Source organism: Canis lupus, chromosome 16 (genome assembly GCF_048164855.1).
Source record: "Canis lupus baileyi chromosome 16, mCanLup2.hap1, whole genome shotgun sequence".
Classification (NCBI taxonomy): domain Eukaryota; kingdom Metazoa; phylum Chordata; class Mammalia; order Carnivora; family Canidae; genus Canis; species Canis lupus.
The window spans coordinates 13,219,925-13,239,541 of NC_132853.1; the positions used below are offsets into that span (position 1 = coordinate 13,219,925).

At 50.7% G+C, this 19,617-nt stretch overlaps 1 protein-coding gene across 4 annotated transcripts in view; it reads left to right on the forward strand.

Moving 5' to 3' along the window:
* Positions 1–19,617, forward strand: part of CACNA1B (calcium voltage-gated channel subunit alpha1 B) — a 195,640-nt gene that overhangs the window by 130,013 nt on the left and 46,010 nt on the right. For all 4 annotated transcript variants that reach the window (XM_072778906.1, XM_072778907.1, XM_072778908.1 and 1 more), the window contains 11 exons: positions 4,823–4,949; positions 7,521–7,650; positions 7,972–8,031; positions 9,093–9,199; positions 11,837–11,933; positions 13,569–13,729; positions 16,564–16,701; positions 17,451–17,652; positions 17,915–18,079; positions 18,373–18,483; positions 18,797–18,880. In XM_072778906.1, coding sequence (XP_072635007.1) covers positions 4,823–4,949; positions 7,521–7,650; positions 7,972–8,031; positions 9,093–9,199; positions 11,837–11,933; positions 13,569–13,729; positions 16,564–16,701; positions 17,451–17,652; positions 17,915–18,079; positions 18,373–18,483; positions 18,797–18,880 — 1,382 coding nt within the window. The remainder of the gene's footprint in view (positions 1–4,822; positions 4,950–7,520; positions 7,651–7,971; positions 8,032–9,092; positions 9,200–11,836; positions 11,934–13,568; positions 13,730–16,563; positions 16,702–17,450; positions 17,653–17,914; positions 18,080–18,372; positions 18,484–18,796; positions 18,881–19,617) is intronic.

The following is a 19,617-nucleotide window of genomic DNA, read 5'->3' on the forward strand; positions in this document are numbered from 1 at the left end:
TTGAATGTTTTTTTCTTTAATTCCACATATGAATGAGATCATATGGTATTTGTCTTTCTTGGACTTATTTATTTCACTTAACATAATACTCTCTAGCTGCATCCATATGGTTGGAAATGGCAAGATTTCATTCTTTTTAATGCTGAGTAATATTCCAGCATGTGTGTGTGTATACACTACATCTTCTTTATCCATTCAACTGTCACTGCACACTTGGGTTGCTTCCATTTCTGGCTATTGTAAATAACGCTGCAATAAACATAGTGGTGCATGTATCTTTTTTATTATTGTTTTCCTATTCTTTAGGTAAAGACCCAGTAGTGGAATCACTGGGTCATGTGGTAATTCTATGTTTAATTTTTTGAGGACCCGTCATACTGTTTTCCAGAGTTTGTATTCCCACCAACAGTGCACGAGGGTTCCTTTCTCTCCACATCCTCCCTGACACTTATTATTTCTTGTGTTTTTATGAATATAATTTTCTATCTTAACTACAGACATTCCTGCTACAACATGATATATGCATTCCTGAAAAACCAGGCACTGAAAATAATAGGCCTTATAGGAAAGATGGGGTGTAGGGCAATGATTCAAGATCTCTGCAACTTTCTACCTAGGACACTGGCACAAGCAGGAATAACCCTGATAAAATTTAGGAATAGCAAAGTTAAATCTGTTGACATTGACACCCAGCATCAAGCCTTCAACTGTGCTCTATTCTTTGACATGAGCTTCCTTGAGGGGATTTGCTTCTAATGGAGACTGGCCTCATCTTGCACATGTGCAACAGTGAGGGGAGTGTAATTAAGTGGGGTGGATGGAGTGACTCAGTTCCCCACTGCACTTCACTCTGGGATTTTGCCTTTCATTTCCAGGTACTTTGTTACTCTCAAACTCCAGTCTTTTTCTCTTTCTCCCTGTAAGAGTGCTGCTTTCTACTGGGTTCTGTTTCCTTGCCTACAAATAGGTACATGGCCTTAGGGAGGAAGCTGGGGGGGACCATGGGCTCACTCTCTGTGCTTCCCTTTTCCCGAGGACTGTAGCTTCTTGGCTTCTGTCCAAGGTGATTAGTTCCCAGTGCCTTTAAACAGTTATATTATGTATTCTGTTCAGTTTTTATAGTGTTTTCAGTGGATGAGTCCATTTTAAGTTTATCTGTCACACAGGTAATGGAAATGCTGGGTCAATTTTTTTTAATTAATTAATTTATTTATTTATTTAATTTATTTTTTATTTTTTTATTTTTTTATTGGTGTTCAATTTACCAACATACAGAATAATACCCAGTGCTCATCCCGTCAAGTGCCCCCCTCACTGCCCGTCACCCATTCTCCCCCACCCCCCGCCCTCCTCCCCTTCCACCACCCCTAGTTCGTTTCCCAGAGTTAGGAGTCTTTATGTTCTGTCTCCCTTTCTGATATTACCCACACATTTCTTCTCCCTTCCCTTATATTCCCTTTCACTATTATTTATATTCCCCAAATGAATGAGAACATATAATGTTTGTCCTTCTCCGATTGACTTACTTCACTCAGCATAATACCCTCCAGTTCCATCCACATCGAAGCAAATGGTGGGTATTTGTCGTTTCTAATGGCTGAGTAATATTCCATTGTATACATAGACCACATCTTCTTTATCCATTCATCTTTCGATGGACACCAAGGCTCCTTCCACAGTTTGGCTATTGTGGACATTGCTGCTATAAACATTGGGGTGCAGGTGTCCTGGCGTTTCACTGCATCTGTATCTTTGGGGTAAATCCCCAACAGTGCAATTGCTGGGTTGTAGGGCAGGTCTATTTTTAATTCTTTGAGGAACCTCCACACAGTTTTCCAGAGTGGCTGCACCATTTCACATTCCCACCAACAGTGCAAGAGGGTTCCCTCTTCTCCGCATCCTCTCCAACATTTGTGGTTTCCTGCCTTGTTAATCAATTACTCACTCCCGACCTGGGGAGGTAGTGACGAAAAATAACAATACAGGACTCTTTCGAGGCCCTGTAATTGGAATGGGTCAATTTTATAGACTTTTACTGTTTGTTCATTTCTTTAAGATTTATTTTTTATTTACTTACACATTTATATTTAGCTACTTTATATTCTTCATCTAAAATTTTTTTTTCAAAATTTGTATCTGAAGTTTATGAAGGGTAAAGCCTATTACTTACTTCTGCTCTCTTTTATTCATGGTGACCTTGCTTCCATGTCTGGTGACATTTTTTATTTTGAGTTTATATATTACTGACCCTAATCCACCATTTCTTGGCTGGGATTCTGTGAGATAAGCCCTATAGAAAATGAATTGATTGATGACTTTTTCAATTCTCCCAAGGGTGGTATATAGCTAATGCCATTCTGAATGTATAGGAAGGAAACTCTTTCTATAGCATGGATGTCGGTAGGGCTTAAATTCTCTTCTCATGGAGATGGGTTGCTCAGTCTGGTGCCATATGAGGGATGCTTTTGTCATTACATTTGCTTTCCCAGGAGCCCAGGGCACCAGCAGTCTGGGCTCACCTTAGCCCTCTTTGAGGAGGATGGCTCCGTATGAACTCTCATGTGGCTCCCTACCTTGTAGTGAGCCCTCGGCTCAGGGCTCTTACCCCATCCTTGGTAGGTCACGTTCCCCAGGTAACGTCTCAGGTCTTAATCTAGAACACAGAGGTGATGGCACCAGCGGTGAGTGCTGTTATGAGGTGTAAAGCATTTGGACCATGTCCAGCATGTGGTTGTTTCTCATCAATGTTCTCTTCATCTTCACTCTGCCCAATTTGCTGGATCCTCTTTCATGATTTAACTTTTATTACTGTCAAGTTGTTAGTTGTTGTTGTTTTGGTAACCTGCTTCTAACAATGAGTTTACTTAGTCTGCTGCATTTCCATTTTGATCCTCTCCTGGTTTTCTTGGTTTGCTTTGACTTAATTGATGCTTTTGTTGTTACTGTAAATCGTTTTCAGGAAGAGTATTTCTATCCAGTGTCTGGCATCTTTGTTCCACGTCTTTCGAGCAGCAGAATTCTTTATTGAGTCCATATTGGTCCTGCCTTATTGTTATTGGGAGGAGTCTGAAAAGCTGTGGTTTTATTTTTTTTAAGATTTTTATTTATTGATTGATTCATGAGAGACACACAGAGGCAGAGACACAGGCAGAGGGAGAAGCAGGCCCTGCGGGGAGCCTGATGTGGGACTTGATCTCAGGACCCCAGGATCACACCCTGAGCTAAAGGCAAATACTCAACTGCTGAGCCACCCAGGTATCCCTGCTGTGGTTTTAAAATAATAAACATTTCTTATTTTAAAAGTAATGCATGCTCATCATGGAAAAAATTTTTAAATGTTAAAGGTACAGTGAAGAGAATTAATATGACTTTCAGCCACTGAGAGGTCACCACAATTATTATTATTATTTTGGTATTATTTCTCTTCCCATATATATTATAGTTTTGGAGTTGAGCTCATCTGGGATATACAAGTATGCAGTCTTTTTTTTTTTTAACTTACAATACCATAAGTTTCTTTTGTCGTTAAAACTGTAGGTGTTTTTAATTCTGTGGTATGTGAATCATGTGAGTATTGTGTACGTAGTCTTTTTCCTATGAGTGTACATTTTGTACTTTTTTGTCATTGTGGAATACCTTGAGACAAATTCTTCTGTGAATACAGATTATTGTGGGCATGCTTGATTTCCCAGGGAGCTAATGTCTTACAGAATAAATCAATAAACAGAATTTTTAGGGCTTTATTGCGAGATCTCTTTCTGAGAAGATTCTATCGTTACGCATCCGCAGGGATTTGGTGACGACAACCACTGGCGCCATGAGCTTCTCCATGTGCAGCCAGGGCTTTTCTCTGGCCCAGCCATTCTCTATGGGACTAGCAGCCACCCAGGCTCTGGGGATAACCACCTGCATTGCAGCTGCCCTTTAACATCTGCTTTTATGTTTCTCGTAAGACGTAGGCATTGGCTCCAAGGCACTGCCCTACCTTCCTGGGCAGCCCTGAGGTCTCAGGAACCATTATCCACAACAATGGAAACACACTTTAGGATAGTGGAAAATGAAAGTCACTGTGAGGAAAACACTACGCGCAAACTCTAGAATCCACTTAACAAGAACAAGGTCATGGACATTGCAAACCTGGGTAGTTTTATTAGTGGGAAAGCAAAGGATGGAAATGAGGGACAGGGGTGGGTTGGGGAGTGAGCAGTGAGGAGCCCAATAGGAGCCTGTAGCTAATGTGGACTGGGTAAAGGTGCTCCCTGGCTCCCTGTCCCAGCTTTGCAGACCTTTGCCAGGGTCCTGAAGGAGAGACTCCTAGGTGGTGTCTGCCCCGACTGCCAAGTTCAGAAGAGTGTCTGTGCTCCAGGGCTGGCCCCTGCTCCTCCCTCTCCTGCTGACCCGAGGTCCCTGCAGAGGTAGTGGGGCACTGTCATCAGGCAGCCACACTGTGCCTTGTTCCAAGGAGACACCAAGCCCTGAACTAGTGAGCTGAGCCTGCTAGCCCTGATGTCTGGGGCCAAAGGGGACTTTGGTGTTTGTAGCACATCCAGACCAACAGCAAAAGACACAGTGTAGTTCCCACCTGACTCTGGTGCAGTGAGAGGTGCAGAAGGGCCTCCAGTGCTGGCTCAGGTAGGATCTGACCACAACTGGAGGGAGGCTTATGTGAAGCTGTGTTCTCAGCCACACGCACCTCCTTGGCTGGGTCCCTGGAGGCCTATGGGGTTAGTGCTGGGACCGCGTCTATTGCCCGGGTAAGACCTGTGTGGTGCGGGCTTCATGGGCACCACATCTCTAACTTGGTGGCTCTTTGTCCTTGTAGGTGGTAACGTGGACCTGGAAAGTCAAGCCGAGGGGAAGAAGGAGGTGGAAGCTGACGATGTGATGAGGAGCGGGCCCCGACCCATCGTCCCATACAGCTCTATGTTCTGTTTAAGCCCCACCAACCTGTGAGTCTCCTTCACCTGCCATGTGCCTGTCCCATGTCTGTGGCCACAGTCCATTGGCATGGTAGCAATATGTGCTACATGTGACCTAGCAGCCCCCGATTCCTGGCACTTTACATGTACTAGTGTCCTGGTCATTACAGCAACCCACAGGCACATATGGTTGTTACTCATCCTCCAGATGAGCACACAAAGCCACAGGGATGGCACCTGGCCTATCCACAGACACACAGCCAGTCAGCCCTGGTATTTGAGCTAGGGTTTGAACCCAGATGGTCAGTCCCAGTGTAGCCTGCCTGCAGCGATTGCTCGTCACCCACAATCACCCACAGTGATTGCACACGCACCCAATTATGCCCATTGTGTGCCTGCTGTGCATGCATTGTGTGTGTGTGCGCCCCATTAGCTCACGTGTGTGCTTGTTACTCTCCCCACTGCTTGTCACGACGTCACCAGCATTTCTCATCCACTCATCGGTCCGACTACTAAGTCAGATCAACCAGTACTGACATACTTATGGCATTTTAGGTCCTGGGAATATAGGGCAATGCACAGAACAAGGACCCTTGTCACTGATAAGCCTCTGTGTGCAGGTGGGAGGGACAGTCAGCAAACCAGACAAATCCATAAACATTGGATGTCACGTGGTGGTACGTCTTAGGAAGTACAATGCTGCTGGGGGTGCTGATGTCAGGGCAGAAAGGTCAGCTTGGACCTCAATGGGAGGTGAGGTTGCTGAGGAAGAGCAGGGAGACCATCCTTGGTAGAGGCAACAGATAGAGCAAAGGTGGAAGGCACGTGAAGCCAGCATGGTAGAGCAGGGGCCACAGGGAGCCAGCTGCACCCCCAGTGCCCAGCCCTCCAGTGTGCAGTCTTCACCCAGCCTCCACTATCCACCCTCCGTTGCTCTCTTCATGCTCTCGCCCAGCCCACATTTCCTGGGAGCGTGTGGTCTCTGCTAGGGAGAGCGGCCCCTGCCTGTGAGCGCTGACCTGTGGTGGAAGAGGAGGCAGGTTGCCCATCAGTCACATGCAGTCCCAGCAGATGAGGTAGGGAGGTTCTGTGTCTGGCTGCAGGCGGGGAAGGTCAAGGAGCCTTCCTAGAGGAAGTGAGGGATCTCAGCCAAATCCTGAAGGGTGAATGAGTGCAAAGGTGAAGAGAGAGGAGCAAGCATTCTTTGTGGTGAGGAGAGAAATCACAATGGTTCAGAAGCGAGGGCGTCGGGCGCAGAACAGCTGAAGAGACAACCAAGTGGAAAAACACAGAGGCCAGTGGGCTGCTGTGAGCCCGACAGACAGGCCACAGTCTATGTGCGAAGGAAGTGCTGTGAAGAGCAGAGAGGCTGTAGGCAGCTGGGGGTCAGCAGGACCCCAGCACTTGGGCAGAATCCTTGGACAGGGCTCAGTAGGCAGTTAAGGTTTTCAGGAAGAAATAGTGGAGATCTGATGATAGTGATCACGTGGGGAAGTTTGGGAGTTAAATGCTTGGTAAGACATTTTGGAGAGAATCTGCGGAACTTGACAAGTTAGATGTAGAAGGGGAAGGAATGACACTCAGTTTCTGTGTGAGGGCCGGGACCAGAGCAGAGGCAGCTGGTGGAGGTCTTATGTTCACGGGTCTCAGGGGCATGCACTTGGTTGGAGCTGAGCATGAATAGTCATTCCAGAGATGGAGAAGGAAAGAGGCAGAGATGGAGCATCCTGAGGTAGGAGCAAAGGTGTGTCCATGGAGAAAGACCAGGGGAGATCACCAGGGGGCCTGGGAAGGGTGGCGCTGGTTGGCATGGAGTCCAGAAGGTGGCAGTGGTCATGGTGAAGAGAACTGAGGAGTCCCTTCAAGGCAGAGAGAGAAGTGCGTGCATGTGGCTGAGAGGTGGGAGGCCCCTGCAGACCCCAGGCCTGAAGCATAGGGCAGGAGTGGTGAGGGGAGGGGCAGGCCTCACCATGGCTCTGGTTCTGTGGCTGCTCTTCCAGGTCACCTGGGAGCAGCCTCACTGCCCCCAAGGGGTCTTCCCGGATCTCCTAGTCACTGTCTGCTGCCACCTTGTGGTGTTTGTCAGCAACTCAGAGGGTCCTGTTGGCTTATGTCTGTCTACACTGCTCAGCGCTGGGCTGTGTCCGGCCTGTGCCTGGGCGGAGCAGGGTAGGGGTCAGCACTACGGACTGGTGCTGCAGGATGGCAGACGCTGTGGGTGTGCACACGCGGCCCTGGGGGCTCAGAAGAGTGGGGGCGGCACGGACCTCTCTGGAGGGGCCAGTGCCACCTACAGCAAGGCTGTCAACACCACGGGGCAGGCTGTCTGTACACAGGAGGTAGACGCAGGCCGGCAAGCCCTAGTTGGCTGCCCCTTGCTGTGGGTTTCTGCAGCCTTCCCACCCCTCTTTCTGGGACACCTTCTCAAGAACCTGAGTCACCGTCAGTCGCCTGACCGCTGTCCCCCCAACCACAGGGACGTGTAGTCCAACTCGGTTCTGCCACGGCACCTTCCCCAGGGCGAGGCTGAGCATGTGCTCCAGCGCGGGGACTAGCCCCGCCCACCTGTGGGCCTCAGGCCACCCATGCTTTGCCCTCCAGGCTCCGCCGCTTCTGTCATTACATCGTGACCATGCGGTACTTCGAGATGGTCATTCTTGTGGTCATCGCCCTGAGCAGCATTGCCCTGGCTGCCGAGGACCCAGTGCGGACAGACTCGCCTAGGAACAACGTGAGCACAGCACTGGGCTGGTTGGGCCTGGGAGGTGCGGGGGGCCCGTCAGCTCCCTCAGGGGTGTGGGGAGCAGGTCCGGGGCGCCTCCTGGCCAGCCCTGAGGCACAGACGGAAGAGCAAGCGCGTATGCCTGGGCTTGAGTCGCTGCCAGAGCAGGCCTGGCGCACAGGCATACTCGCCTTCCCAGACAGCTGCCCACAGAACTCTGGGCAAGGCAAGGTCTGTTGAGAGGCCTGGAGGAAAAATGTGGTACTGCTGGGATTGTCCTGGCTCCAGCTGTTGGCCCAGCCTTGACAGTCCCCTTCCTCCTGGTTCTAGGCCCTGAAGTATATGGACTACATTTTCACGGGCGTCTTCACCTTTGAGATGGTGATAAAGGTGAGATATGTGGTTGCCCTGGTGGCCCCGTGCCTTGCTCATCTTCCCTGGTGACTGACACGGGCCGGGGCCTGTGAGCTCCGATGATGGCCTGTGGTGGGTGTGCTCGGAGAGAGAAGGCATGCACACGTGTGTGCGGCTGTGTGCTGCAGAGGACAGGCCGGCATGCCAGAGAGTCCGCGCAGCAGCTTGGGGAGAGCTCACCAGTGCCCTTCCTATCCCCATTGCACCACGAACCAAGGGTTGTGTGGGCCCAGCTCAACCTCAGGATTACATCGTGACAGCACACCAGGAAGAGGGGGCACTCGGGGACAGAGTGGTGGCCTCAACACCCAAACGTCGTGGAGAGTGGGTGCTGAAGACTTGTTTCAAAGAGCCCTGGTGTTTCGTGTTTGGATAAGGACTGACCATTTCCGTCTCTAAGTGCTGACGGGCATTGCGCCTTCACCGGCATCTGATGTGTGGCTGCGTGTGTGCACAGCTGAATGTGCATACGTGTGCCATCTTTGCACAGCTGCGTAGGGTGCACCCATGACTTCGTGACCTTCCTCCTGTGTGTGCATCTGTGTATCACCTCTGCGTTTTTACTTCCTTTTAAAAACTCAAGAGGGGAAGCATTTTTTTGGGGGGGGGGCGTCATCCCATTTTATAGACGTGGAAGCTGAGGCTTAGAGATGTTAAGGAGCTTGCCAGAAATCACAGCTCTGGGGGTGGCAGAGCCAGGTCCTTAGGAGCCTCACAGCTCTTCCTCCTCCTGCAGAGAGCTGACCCTCAGAGGGCCTGGGCAAGGCATGGGCTCCCTGGGGTGCTGTGTGCCTGCAGCCTAGCAGGGCAGGAGGGGTCTCATTCAGGCTCAGAGGGCTTGGGAGCCCAGGCAAGATCTCAGCCAGTCATGCCCATGTGGGGATATTTGGATTACTGGCACTGCGGTCCAGAGGCCCACGGAGACCCTCAGGGGGTGTGATCTGGGTGGCATCCTTCCCCCGGCCTTGTGAGTCTGGGCTTGGCCCTGCTTTTCTTTGTGAAATATTCAGCACCTAATGTGTGTTTCTCCCCTGAAGATGATTGATTTGGGTCTGCTGCTGCATCCTGGGGCCTACTTCCGGGACCTGTGGAATATTCTGGACTTCATCGTGGTCAGTGGGGCCCTGGTGGCGTTTGCCTTCTCGTAAGTGTCATGTCTGCTCTGGGCCTGGCTGGGCTGCAGTCTCCAGAGCTGTGGTGGATGTGGGGTCATGGAAGGCTGTCTGTACCCCCTCCTGTCTACTTGGCATGGGCTGTGTGAGGTTGAAAGCATCTCAGAGTCCACACGTCCCTGCCATAGGTCGTGGTTCTGACGTTGGGTGGGCAGGCCTCAGGTTTGTTTGGTGCCTGCCTGTTGGATCTTTCAAAACAACTTACCTGCCCAGACCTCAGCTGCACCACTGGGTAGGCCAGAGCTGGGGGTGCTGGTGGGTGTTTTCCCCTATTGGAGTGTTAGATCCCCTCGTGGGTGATGCTCAGCTCCCTCGTGGCTGGGCCTAGGTCAACTCCCTCAGACCCTGCATGGTGGTGGGCACGGGACAGGTGTGGGGGCATGGGTGGAGCTATGGAGGAGAACCAGAGATCAGGATGGTCCAAGGGATGGTGTTTGCATCCTCTCTGAGCACTCGAGGCCTCCTCACTGACTCTCTTCTCTTTGTCTCTTTGTTGCTGGACTCTCGGTAGGAGCTTCATGGGGTAATGCCTTCCCTCTGCCCCTTACACTGCCCCGCATCATAGCAAAGCCTGGCTCCTTCTGGGCCAGTTCACCACCATGCCTCACCCTTGCTCATCCTCCTCCACTGCCAGGGTGCATGCTGCCAGGAGCCATGTCCCCAGGCCATGTGTTCCTGCCTCACCTCTGGGGGCTGGGTTGGGGGCTGGGGCTGGGGCAAGGCCAGCCCTCGGGGATGGGGTGCCCGTGAGCAGGACACCCCAAGTGAGTGCTGGAGGCTGGGAATATGGGTCTTGAAGGCAGTGAGGGCTCTGGGTAGGAGCCACTGTAACCATAAGTGCCAGGATGTTGGTCATCCTGAAGTACCTTCCCACTCTCTTCTCTGGCAACGGGCTTCCTCCTTTCTTCTCTCTCTTCTCCACAACTGCCTTCCTACAATGCCCAGCATCTTCCCTAGGGGGCTTACCTGGCTTTCTTTGTATATAATGTGTCAGCGAGGAGCTTGGGAGTAAGACAAGGGAAGAGGGTACAATCCAGCCAGTTGGCCTCAGAACCAGAGAAAGCTCTGAGCTGGCAAGCAAGAAATATGGCCTCTAGACACAGAACACAAACCACCTTGAGGCCTGCCCTGCAGAGGGCCCTCCCCTAGGAAACCAAGGCAGCATCCCTCCCTTCTGCATCCCTCAGGTGTTTCAACAGGGCTGCCGAAGGAACCTGGCTTGGGGGTGGGGGGTCAGAAAGGCTGGAGTGATGGAAACACCTGACATAGTGGTCTGGAGGCTGCATGTTTCAGAGGGAGTTTGATCTGGTTCTGGAATGTAGTCCCTGGCTGGGGCTCCCCAGCTCTCCTTAACCCACAGATCTTACCCGGGCCTCATAGTTCACTTTCCCTAGAGCTTAGCAGGAGCCCAGAGAAGACCACTGGAGGCCCTGCCCTCTTTCCTCACTTGCAGGCTCCTTCGGAGCTTGGAGAGAAGTGACCTCTGACCAGGACAGAACAGGACCCCCAATCCTGAATCCTCAGCCACTGCTGAGGGTGGAGTGTGGCCTCTGGAGGCAGTCTAGGAAGGCCATTCAGGAGATCCCCACCCCCTCCCATATCTGGCTTTGGTGAGAAGGCCAGCCCCCTGAGTCTGACCAGCACTGGGCCCCTGCAGCCTCAGTGAGCTACCCAGTCTGCTCGGCTTCCTGAGAGGCTCCAGTCTGGCCCCAGATCTTGCATCTGGGGCCTGCGATGTTCTTTTATGGACTCCCTGTCTTATTCCTCCAGTGTGGATTTTCTTGTCTGCTACTCTCTTCTCTCCCTGTGGGCTCTTGCCCCTCCTCCTCCCTTTCTGTTTCTTTCTCTTTCCTGTGGTCTTTCTTTCTTTCTTCCTTTGTCCGCTCCTTGCATTGCATTGTCCCTTATAGCACCTGTGTAGTCATCTAACTTTTTCTCTTTCTTACTCTCTTTCTCTCCTTCCCTTCCTGCATGCCCATCATCCCTCTCCTTCTCTCCCTCCCAATCAGTGTTACATGGTCTGGAGGAGTGTTGAAGCAGCTGGGCGAGGACAGGCAGGAAGATCCAGACATGTTCCCCTTGCCTCCCTCTACCAGGACTGAAAAGCAAGAGAAACCAGCTCTTCCAGAGACTCTTGTACTAATGGCTTTGTTGGCTTAGTGTGCCGACTGAGTTGGTGTGCTGGCTCTGAGCTGGGTCTGCCATCCTGGGGCCAGCCCCCTTCTCTCCTCTTTGCTCCCAGTGTTGGTCTCAACATGGTGGCCAGATGAAGCTGCTTTGGGCTGGTGTTAGGGGAGCGTTGGCATAGGAATGGCTGCTGTGGTCTGGAAGATTGGGATCTTCCCACTGGAAGCCCAGCTTTCCTTGTGTACCTGGTGCTGCTGACCGGGCCCTGGCCCTTGTCTGCTCAGATGAGGCTGTGGCCGTGCAGTTCACAGGAGGAGATGTGGTACTTGCAGGGCAGAGGCTTCCCTGTTCCTAGGTCTCCTGCCCTGGGGCCTAAGACAGAATGCACAGGGGAGTGCAACCCAGGTGGCTTCGTGGGAACTGGGCGTGGGTGTGCGTCCTGCTCGTCCTGCTCGTCTGCATGTGTGGCTTCTCCCTTCTAGAGGATCCAAAGGGAAAGACATCAGCACCATCAAGTCCCTGAGAGTCTTGCGTGTCCTGCGGCCCCTCAAGACTATAAAACGGCTGCCTAAGCTCAAGGTGAGAGCCTGGGTTTGGGGCTTGAGGAGTGTGCAGGGTTATGTGTGTCCATGTGAGTGTAGGCATGCACATATGTGTATGTGTGCGTGCCTGTGCAGATGGGTACACAGGGGTGAGTGCACGTCTGTGTTGTGTGTATAAGGTTGCACTGCATGTGAGTGCACACATGTGTGTGCTGTGTGTGTGCGTGCACATGTGTGCATATAACCAACCCTGTCTGGCTGCAGCTTCCCACGTGGGATGGGATGGGCAGAGCTGAGGGAGGACCCACACTGGTTTCCTCGGATCACGCAATGTGTGAGTGGATCCGTCCCTCAGCTCTGTGAGGCCTTCAAAGGAGAGTGTCCTCTCCACAGTGCTCTGTAAGGCGCTGCTTCCTAGACTCCACTGCACCAAGGGCGGGGTGCAGGGAAGGACGGGCTGCCAAGGAGCTCCTGTGGGTCAGTCGGTTAAACATCTGACTCTTGTTTTTGGCTCATGGTTGTGAGATGAAGCCTCATGTCAGGCTCCCTGCTCAATAGGAAGTCGGTTTATAATTCCCCCTCCCTCCACCCTTCCCTCCAAGTGCTTGTGCTTGTGTGCACGTTCTCTCTCTCTCAAAATAAAAAAGAAAAGAATAAAAGAAGAGGCTGCTGAGAGAGGCGGAGGGTCCTGAGGAGATGCAAGGCGGGCAGGGGCCCCTGAGAAAAGGTTCTTGGGCTGGGCCCTGAGGATTAGTGTGGCCGGGGTAACATTTCTGGATAAAGGAAAAAGTGTGAACCCAAGTCCTTGGAGTTGTGCTAAAATATGATAATTACTAAGCATGTTCCTCACTGTGAGGGATGCTTTGGATCCTTAAATTCATTTAATCCCACAAAACCATGCAGTGAAGTGTTGTGAACAGCATGCAGTTGTAAGCCTTGCAGACATGAAGTGGACTGGGGACTACAGAGGCAGGTGGCCTGTGAACGGATGGGCTGGTGGGTGGCTTAAAGGCAGCTGGAGGCCCTGGTGTCAGCTGGGGACTTGGACCTGGGCTGGCAGGTCAGGGGTGTCATGGACATTTGGCAAGTGGGCAGTGGCTGCATCTGCTGAGGCAGCTGCTGGCGTCTGAGTGTGCCAGGCAGTGTGCCAGGAGATGAGTGTGGGTCTGCTTATTTGCACAGCCAGAGTAGGATAGGGTATCTCCTCCAGGGTCAGGATCAGCAGGACAGGGTCAGTCAGGGGTCCAGGGGACACCAAGCTTCCAGGTAGGGAAGATTCTAAGGAAAAGCCCAGGTGGTGGTGGTAACAGACACAGTTACCTCGGAGCCACACCGAAGTATGCCACAAGTCCCTGTGTTGGAACCACCTTTCTGCCCCACTGATGAGCAGGGGCAAAGTGTGACCCATGGGCAGGCTGGATGCAGGAGCAGGGGGCTGGTGTACCCCCATCCCCACTTCTTTCCTCCTCACACAGGCTGACCTGGGTTCCAGGCCTGTCACACCAGGTTCCCATCAGTGTGCAGCCCGTCTGCCCACACCACCCCTTCTCGCACTGCCTGCCCACTCTTCAAGTCCTGGGAGAGGCAGTGCAGGCAGCTTCCTGTGTTAAGGCAGCAAGTCCCTGCGTGGTTGTGGGCCTGGGGTTCTGAGCTGGGCCCTCCTGCCTTCCAGGCCGTGTTTGACTGTGTGGTGAACTCCCTGAAGAACGTCCTCAACATCCTGGTCGTCTACATGCTCTTCATGTTCATTTTTGCTGTCATTGCGGTGCAGCTCTTCAAAGGGAAGTTTTTCTACTGCACGGATGAGTCCAAGGGGCTGGAGAGGGACTGCCGGTAAGCTGAGGCAGGGCCCGGCTCAGGGAGGGGCCAGCATGGGGTGCCCCGGTGAGCTGGGGGTGTGCCTCTGCCTCCAAGGCCACACCAAGGACTTCTGGCTCACTTTCCTCAGCAGAGACAGGGACCAGCCACTCCCGCAGGACATGCTCTTTCTGCCCGTAGATACTGGGGAACACACAGGGGCCGCGGGTATTGCTGGAGGGCTCTGGCCAGGCTAGGATCAAGGCGCGGCCCTGGGGCTGGAGCCACTATCACCATCACTAGGAGGCCTCAGGCCCTTCTGGACCAGGCCCAACCCCCGAGGAAACAGGAGAGGGGCCCTCGGTTGGGGGAGCAAGGGGAAATGGAGGTAGGTTGGCATGGCTGCTGAGCGAGGTAGCACATAGCTCCTTCTCTACCCACAGGCAACGATTCCAGTTGCCCCCGTGCATGTAATGTTCTCCTGTATGAGTTGGTATATCACCACGTGACTGGGCATGGGGAGTATGTCACCATGTGGCTGATGGGCATGGGGGATGTTCCCAGGCTGAGGCTCCCATGGGCAGTGCTGCTGCGACTCTTCCCGTACACGTCTCCGGGGAGCACATGCATGCAGTTCCAGGAGGTGTGCAGACCAGACCTCGCAGTGGGATGGCAGGGTTGTGCACTGTGCTTATGCTCAGCTTCTGCAGCTGCTGCCACATATGTGTGTAAGATTACACTCCTGCCACACAGATGAGAGCTCAAGGGAAGACGAGTGTTTTCTGTCTTTGGCTCTTTGGACTTGCTGACGGGCTGGTGGCATTTCTCTGCAGTTTGATTTGCGCTTGTGTGATGACCAGTGAGCTTGGGAGCCTCCCCAGGTGATCCACCACTCGGGTGTCCCTGGGACGGGTCTGTGCGAGTCATTGTCTGTTTTCCTTTCTGACTGATTTGTAGGAATTTTGTAAAGTCCTGGATAGTCATCCTTTGTCAGGTCTACAGGTTATGGTTGTCTTCTCCTTTGTAGGATGCTTTCAACTTTTTAAAACAGGTCTTTTAAAAAATGAAGTCTTGATTGTAGGACAGTCCAATTTATTTCTCTTATGTTTACTACTCTTCATGTCCTGTTCAGAAAATCTGTCTGAAGGTCAGGGAGAAGTCCGTTTACATTTTCCTCTAAAAGTTTTATTTTTGCCTTTCACAGTTAGATCTGGGATCTATCTGGAGTTGATTTTTGTATGTTAGGTGAGGTGTGGATAAAGACGAATTTTCTGTAGATGGATATCCAGTTGATTCAGCACAACTTATTTGAAAAGACGATCCTTTCCCCACTCAGTGGTATCCTTTTTTTTTAAAGATACAATTCATGATTCATCCATTGAAAGTATGCAATTCAGTGATTTTTTTTTAGTATATTCACAGATATGTGCAACCATTACTACAGTCAAGTTTAGAACATTTTCTTAAGTTAAAAAAACACAAAAAACTCCCACATCCTTTATTACTAGCTCCCCATCTCCAGCCCTAAGTAGCCATGAATCTTTTTTTTTTCTTTATAGATTTCCCTGTTCTGGATGTTTCACATAAAGGAAATCATACCTATGTGGTCTTCTGTGTCTAACTTCTTTAATTTTACCATCATGTTTTTTATGTCACCTGTGCGGTAGGGTGTGTCAGAACATCATTCCTTTTTATGGTTTAATTTTATTCTGTGTTGTAGAGATGGCACGTTTTATTTATTCATTCATCTGTTGATGGACATCTGAGTTGTTTCCATCTTTTGGCTGTTATGATTGACACTGCTGTGAACATGTGTGTGAAGTGTTTGTGTGGATAGATGTTTTCATTTCTCTGGAGTGTATACCTAGCCCTGGGACCAATGGGTCACATGGTAATTCTGTTTACCAGTCTCAGGGACTGCCAGACTTTTCCAACGTGGCTGACCCATTTTATACTCCCACCAGCAGTGTGGGAGAGTTCTGAGTTCTCCACATCCTTCCCAATACTTGTTATTTTTCTTTCTAAAAATTAATTAAAGGGACACCTGGGTGGCTCAGATGTTTGGCGCCTGCCTTCGGCCCAGAGTGTAATCCTGGAGTCCCAGGATCAAGTCCCACATCGGGCTCCCTGCTCGGAGCCTGCTTCTCCCTCTGCCTGTGTCTCTGCCTCTGTGTGTGTGTGTCTCATGAATAAATAAATGAAATTTTAAAAAAATCAATCATAGCCATCTTAGTGGGTATAAAGTGATATCTCATTGTGGTTTTCATTTGCATTTCTCAATGACTCATGATGTTGAGCATCTTTTCATGTGTTTATTGGCCATTTGTCTATCTTCTTTGGAGTCATGTCTATTCAAATCTTTTACTGGTTCATTTTTCTTTTTAATAATTGATTATAATAGCTCTTTGTATATTCTCTATCCAAGTCTTATCAGAGAGACGATTTTCCAGTATTTGGTCCCATTCTGTGTGTTGATGATATCTGTGAAGCACAAAGTTTTACATTTTGATGACGTCCAGTTTACAGTCATCAAATTTTTCTCTTTTGTCGCTCATGATTTCGGTGTCATATCTAATAATCCTTCCCTAATTCCAGGCCTCCTGTGTTTCCTTCCAACTGCTTTCTAGTGTTAGCTCTTACCTTTAGGTATTTGATCCATTTTGAGTTCAGTTTTGTACATGGAGTAAGGTAGGGTCTAGCTTCCTTCTTTTGCAGGTGGACACTCAGTTGTCCCAGCACTGCCTGTTGAAAAGAATATTCTTCCTCCATTGGATGGGCAGGCCTTTCAAAAGTCAATTGACCCTAGACAAATGGGCATATGTGGATCCTTTGGCTTTAACTTCTGACCTCCTCTATGTTCTTGTTTCCAGGGGTCAATATTTGGATTATGAGAAGGAGGAGGTGGAAGCTCAACCACGGCAGTGGAAGAAATATGATTTTCACTATGACAACGTGCTCTGGGCTCTGCTGACACTGTTCACAGTGTCCACGGGAGAAGGGTGGCCCATGTGAGTGCTCATCTGGCTCATTGTGGCAGATCAGGCTAGAGCAGAGGGGCAGGTAGGCCAGGGAGTCCCAGCAAATACCTCATAGGCTCTTGTACCTAACAGGTAAGACAATGCTCTGCCTTCCAGGAGTGGGCAGCCTGGGAAGAGAAGGAGATTAAATCAAAGTGCATAGCATGGTGACCTCCAGAAAATCACTTTTGAGTGGCTAAAAGTGAGAGGGAGGAGGGGGCTATTCTGCGTCTCCCTGTGCTACCCTTCTGGCCTCAGCTAAGGGTGTAGACAAAGGGGTGTATGTGTTCAGTGCCACACTGGATGACAGGGGACTTCTTTGGGGGCTGAAAGGACCACTGCTGAGAAGGTAGGATCAGTGCTCTGCCAGGAGTCCAGGGGTTTCTAAAGGCAGTTGAATCTGGGTATGAACTGGTGACCTGGGCACGAGCAGGTGTGAGCCAGGAGTAAGCAAGGCAGGAAAAACCTCCTGGGACTCCACTTGTCCTGGGGTTAGGACCTCAGGCCCCCAGAGATCTCCCATTGATGGCTCTCCAACAGCCCTGAGTACAAACCCCATTGGGAAGGTCCTCAAGAGACTGCAGTCCTGGGGAATGGGCTTGGGCCCGTGGTGTTGAGTTCCCTTCCTCTTGCTATCTGTGGCTCAGGCATGGAAGCCTCCCCTGTAATGCAGGTCTTGACTTTCCCATGGCTCTGTCCTCAGGGGTCTCCCTGAGACTTGGTGTTTGCTCTTGGCTCAGGGTCCTAAAACACTCTGTGGACGCCACCTATGAGGAGCAGGGCCCCAGCCCCGGGTATCGCATGGAGCTGTCCATCTTCTATGTGGTCTACTTCGTGGTTTTCCCCTTCTTCTTTGTCAATATCTTTGTGGCCTTGATCATCATCACCTTCCAGGAGCAGGGGGACAAGGTGATGTCTGAATGCAGCCTGGAGAAGAATGAGGTGGGTGGCTCCCTCTTCTGTCCCATGTGCGTGTGTGCAGTATTTGCTCTGCCAGGCTCCCCTGATGGGCAGTGTGGGCAGGACCAATAGACTTCCCTTCCACATGGGACTCACTCACCACCACATAGCTGGTGGCCACCACAGGAGCAGGGAGAGACTGAGTGTGTCTGATCAGGGCTGGCTGCCAGGATGGAGGAAACAGGTGTGGGTACAGTGGGGTTCCCCCTGACCGTGTTCTTGGGGCTCCTTCCTCCCTGTGCAGAGGGCTTGCATCGACTTTGCCATCAGTGCCAAGCCCCTGACGCGATACATGCCCCAGGACAAGCAGTCATTTCAGTACAAGACATGGACGTTTGTGGTCTCACCTCCCTTTGAGTACTTCATCATGGCTATGATCGCCCTCAACACAGTGGTGCTAATGATGAAGGTATGTGGGCCCAGGATGGGGGACATTGGGTGCCAGCTGGGATGTGAGAGAGCCATACTTGTAGCTGATCATTGGTCAGCATGGGATGTCTCTGGAAGCCCAGTGCCCTGGGCTTTCTGTGGGCTGAGACGGTGAGAATGTCCTAGGAGAACACAGAGGGAGAGCAAGGACGGGTGTCCCTATGTAGGGTAGGCATGCAGTTCACTGTGCTCCGGCAGGAGGTCAGGGTGATCCCTGGTGGGGTGTCTTGGGGCAGCTGGACCTGTGGCCAATGGCACTCATTCCCCATACAGTTCTATGATGCACCGTATGAATATGAACTAATGTTGAAATGCCTGAACATTGTGTTCACATCCATGTTCTCTATGGAATGCGTGCTGAAGATCATCGCCTTCGGGGTGCTGGTAGGTGCCTTGGCTCCCTTTGGCCTTTTTGGTGGTCTGCATTCTGGCTGCCTCTCTGTAGGGGGACCTTCAGGGACTTACAGCTTGGAGCTGGGAATTCACCAAGGGCTGGGTGCCTCCTCTCTGGACACACAGCTCTCAGTTCTGCACCTGCCCAGACCCACAAGTATTTGCTTACCCAGCTGTGGTGTCTCACCTGGGGTGGCCCATTGGTCCCTTTGCTCCTTTCTTGATCAGGGGCACTTCCTGCAACTCCTTGCCTGACAACTCCTTACCAGCCTCTAGCAATAACTGCTCCTTTTTTTCTCTCTAGAACTATTTCAGAGATGCCTGGAATGTCTTTGACTTTGTCACTGTGTTGGGAAGTATTACTGATATTTTAGTAACAGAGATTGCGGTAAGTAGCATTTCCTGTCCTTCCTCCAGGGCCCCAGAATGGTTTCCTTCTAGGTGGTGCTTCCACAGGGTGCCTCCAGGTCTTGAGTGTTAGCCCCTCCTTCCCAGAGATGGAGTTGGGGATTGGGTATTGTCTTGGCCAATGCTTTTTTTTTGCATAAGAAAGTGGTTCCCAAAAGGATGATGGCCTGAGAGTCACCTAGGAGCTCCATTGTAACAAGTGACCAGGAAGACAAGAATCTTTTAAATCTGTGTATATCTAACAAATCTAGCAACTTGGCACTGAAATGATATAAACTAAAACCAACAAGAATTTAGAATCTTTTAGAATATGAGGTTTGTTTTATGTGTGTGTGTGTGTGTGTGTGTAAATAAAACGGGAGATACTCATTCATATCAAGACTACATGGATTATATGTAAAAACTGACCAAATGTTAGAACATAAACTTGTCTCAATAAATTTCAAAGACTGAATCATAAAGCAATATTCTTTAAGTATAGTCCATTAAGTTAGAATTAAATGGCAGAAAATCTCATTTCTGTCTTAGGTTGATTCTCTAAGAGCAGACACTAAGGTGGGGTTCTTGTACAAATCATTTATTAGGAAGCATTCTCAGGCAAAACCACTAGAGAGAGGTTTGGGAAAATGAATGGGTAAGAGAAGGAGGATGAGAAATGTTGTATCTGGAGCCAAATATCAGGGTGAATTTGGTTCATCCCCCATGGGGGCTTGGAAA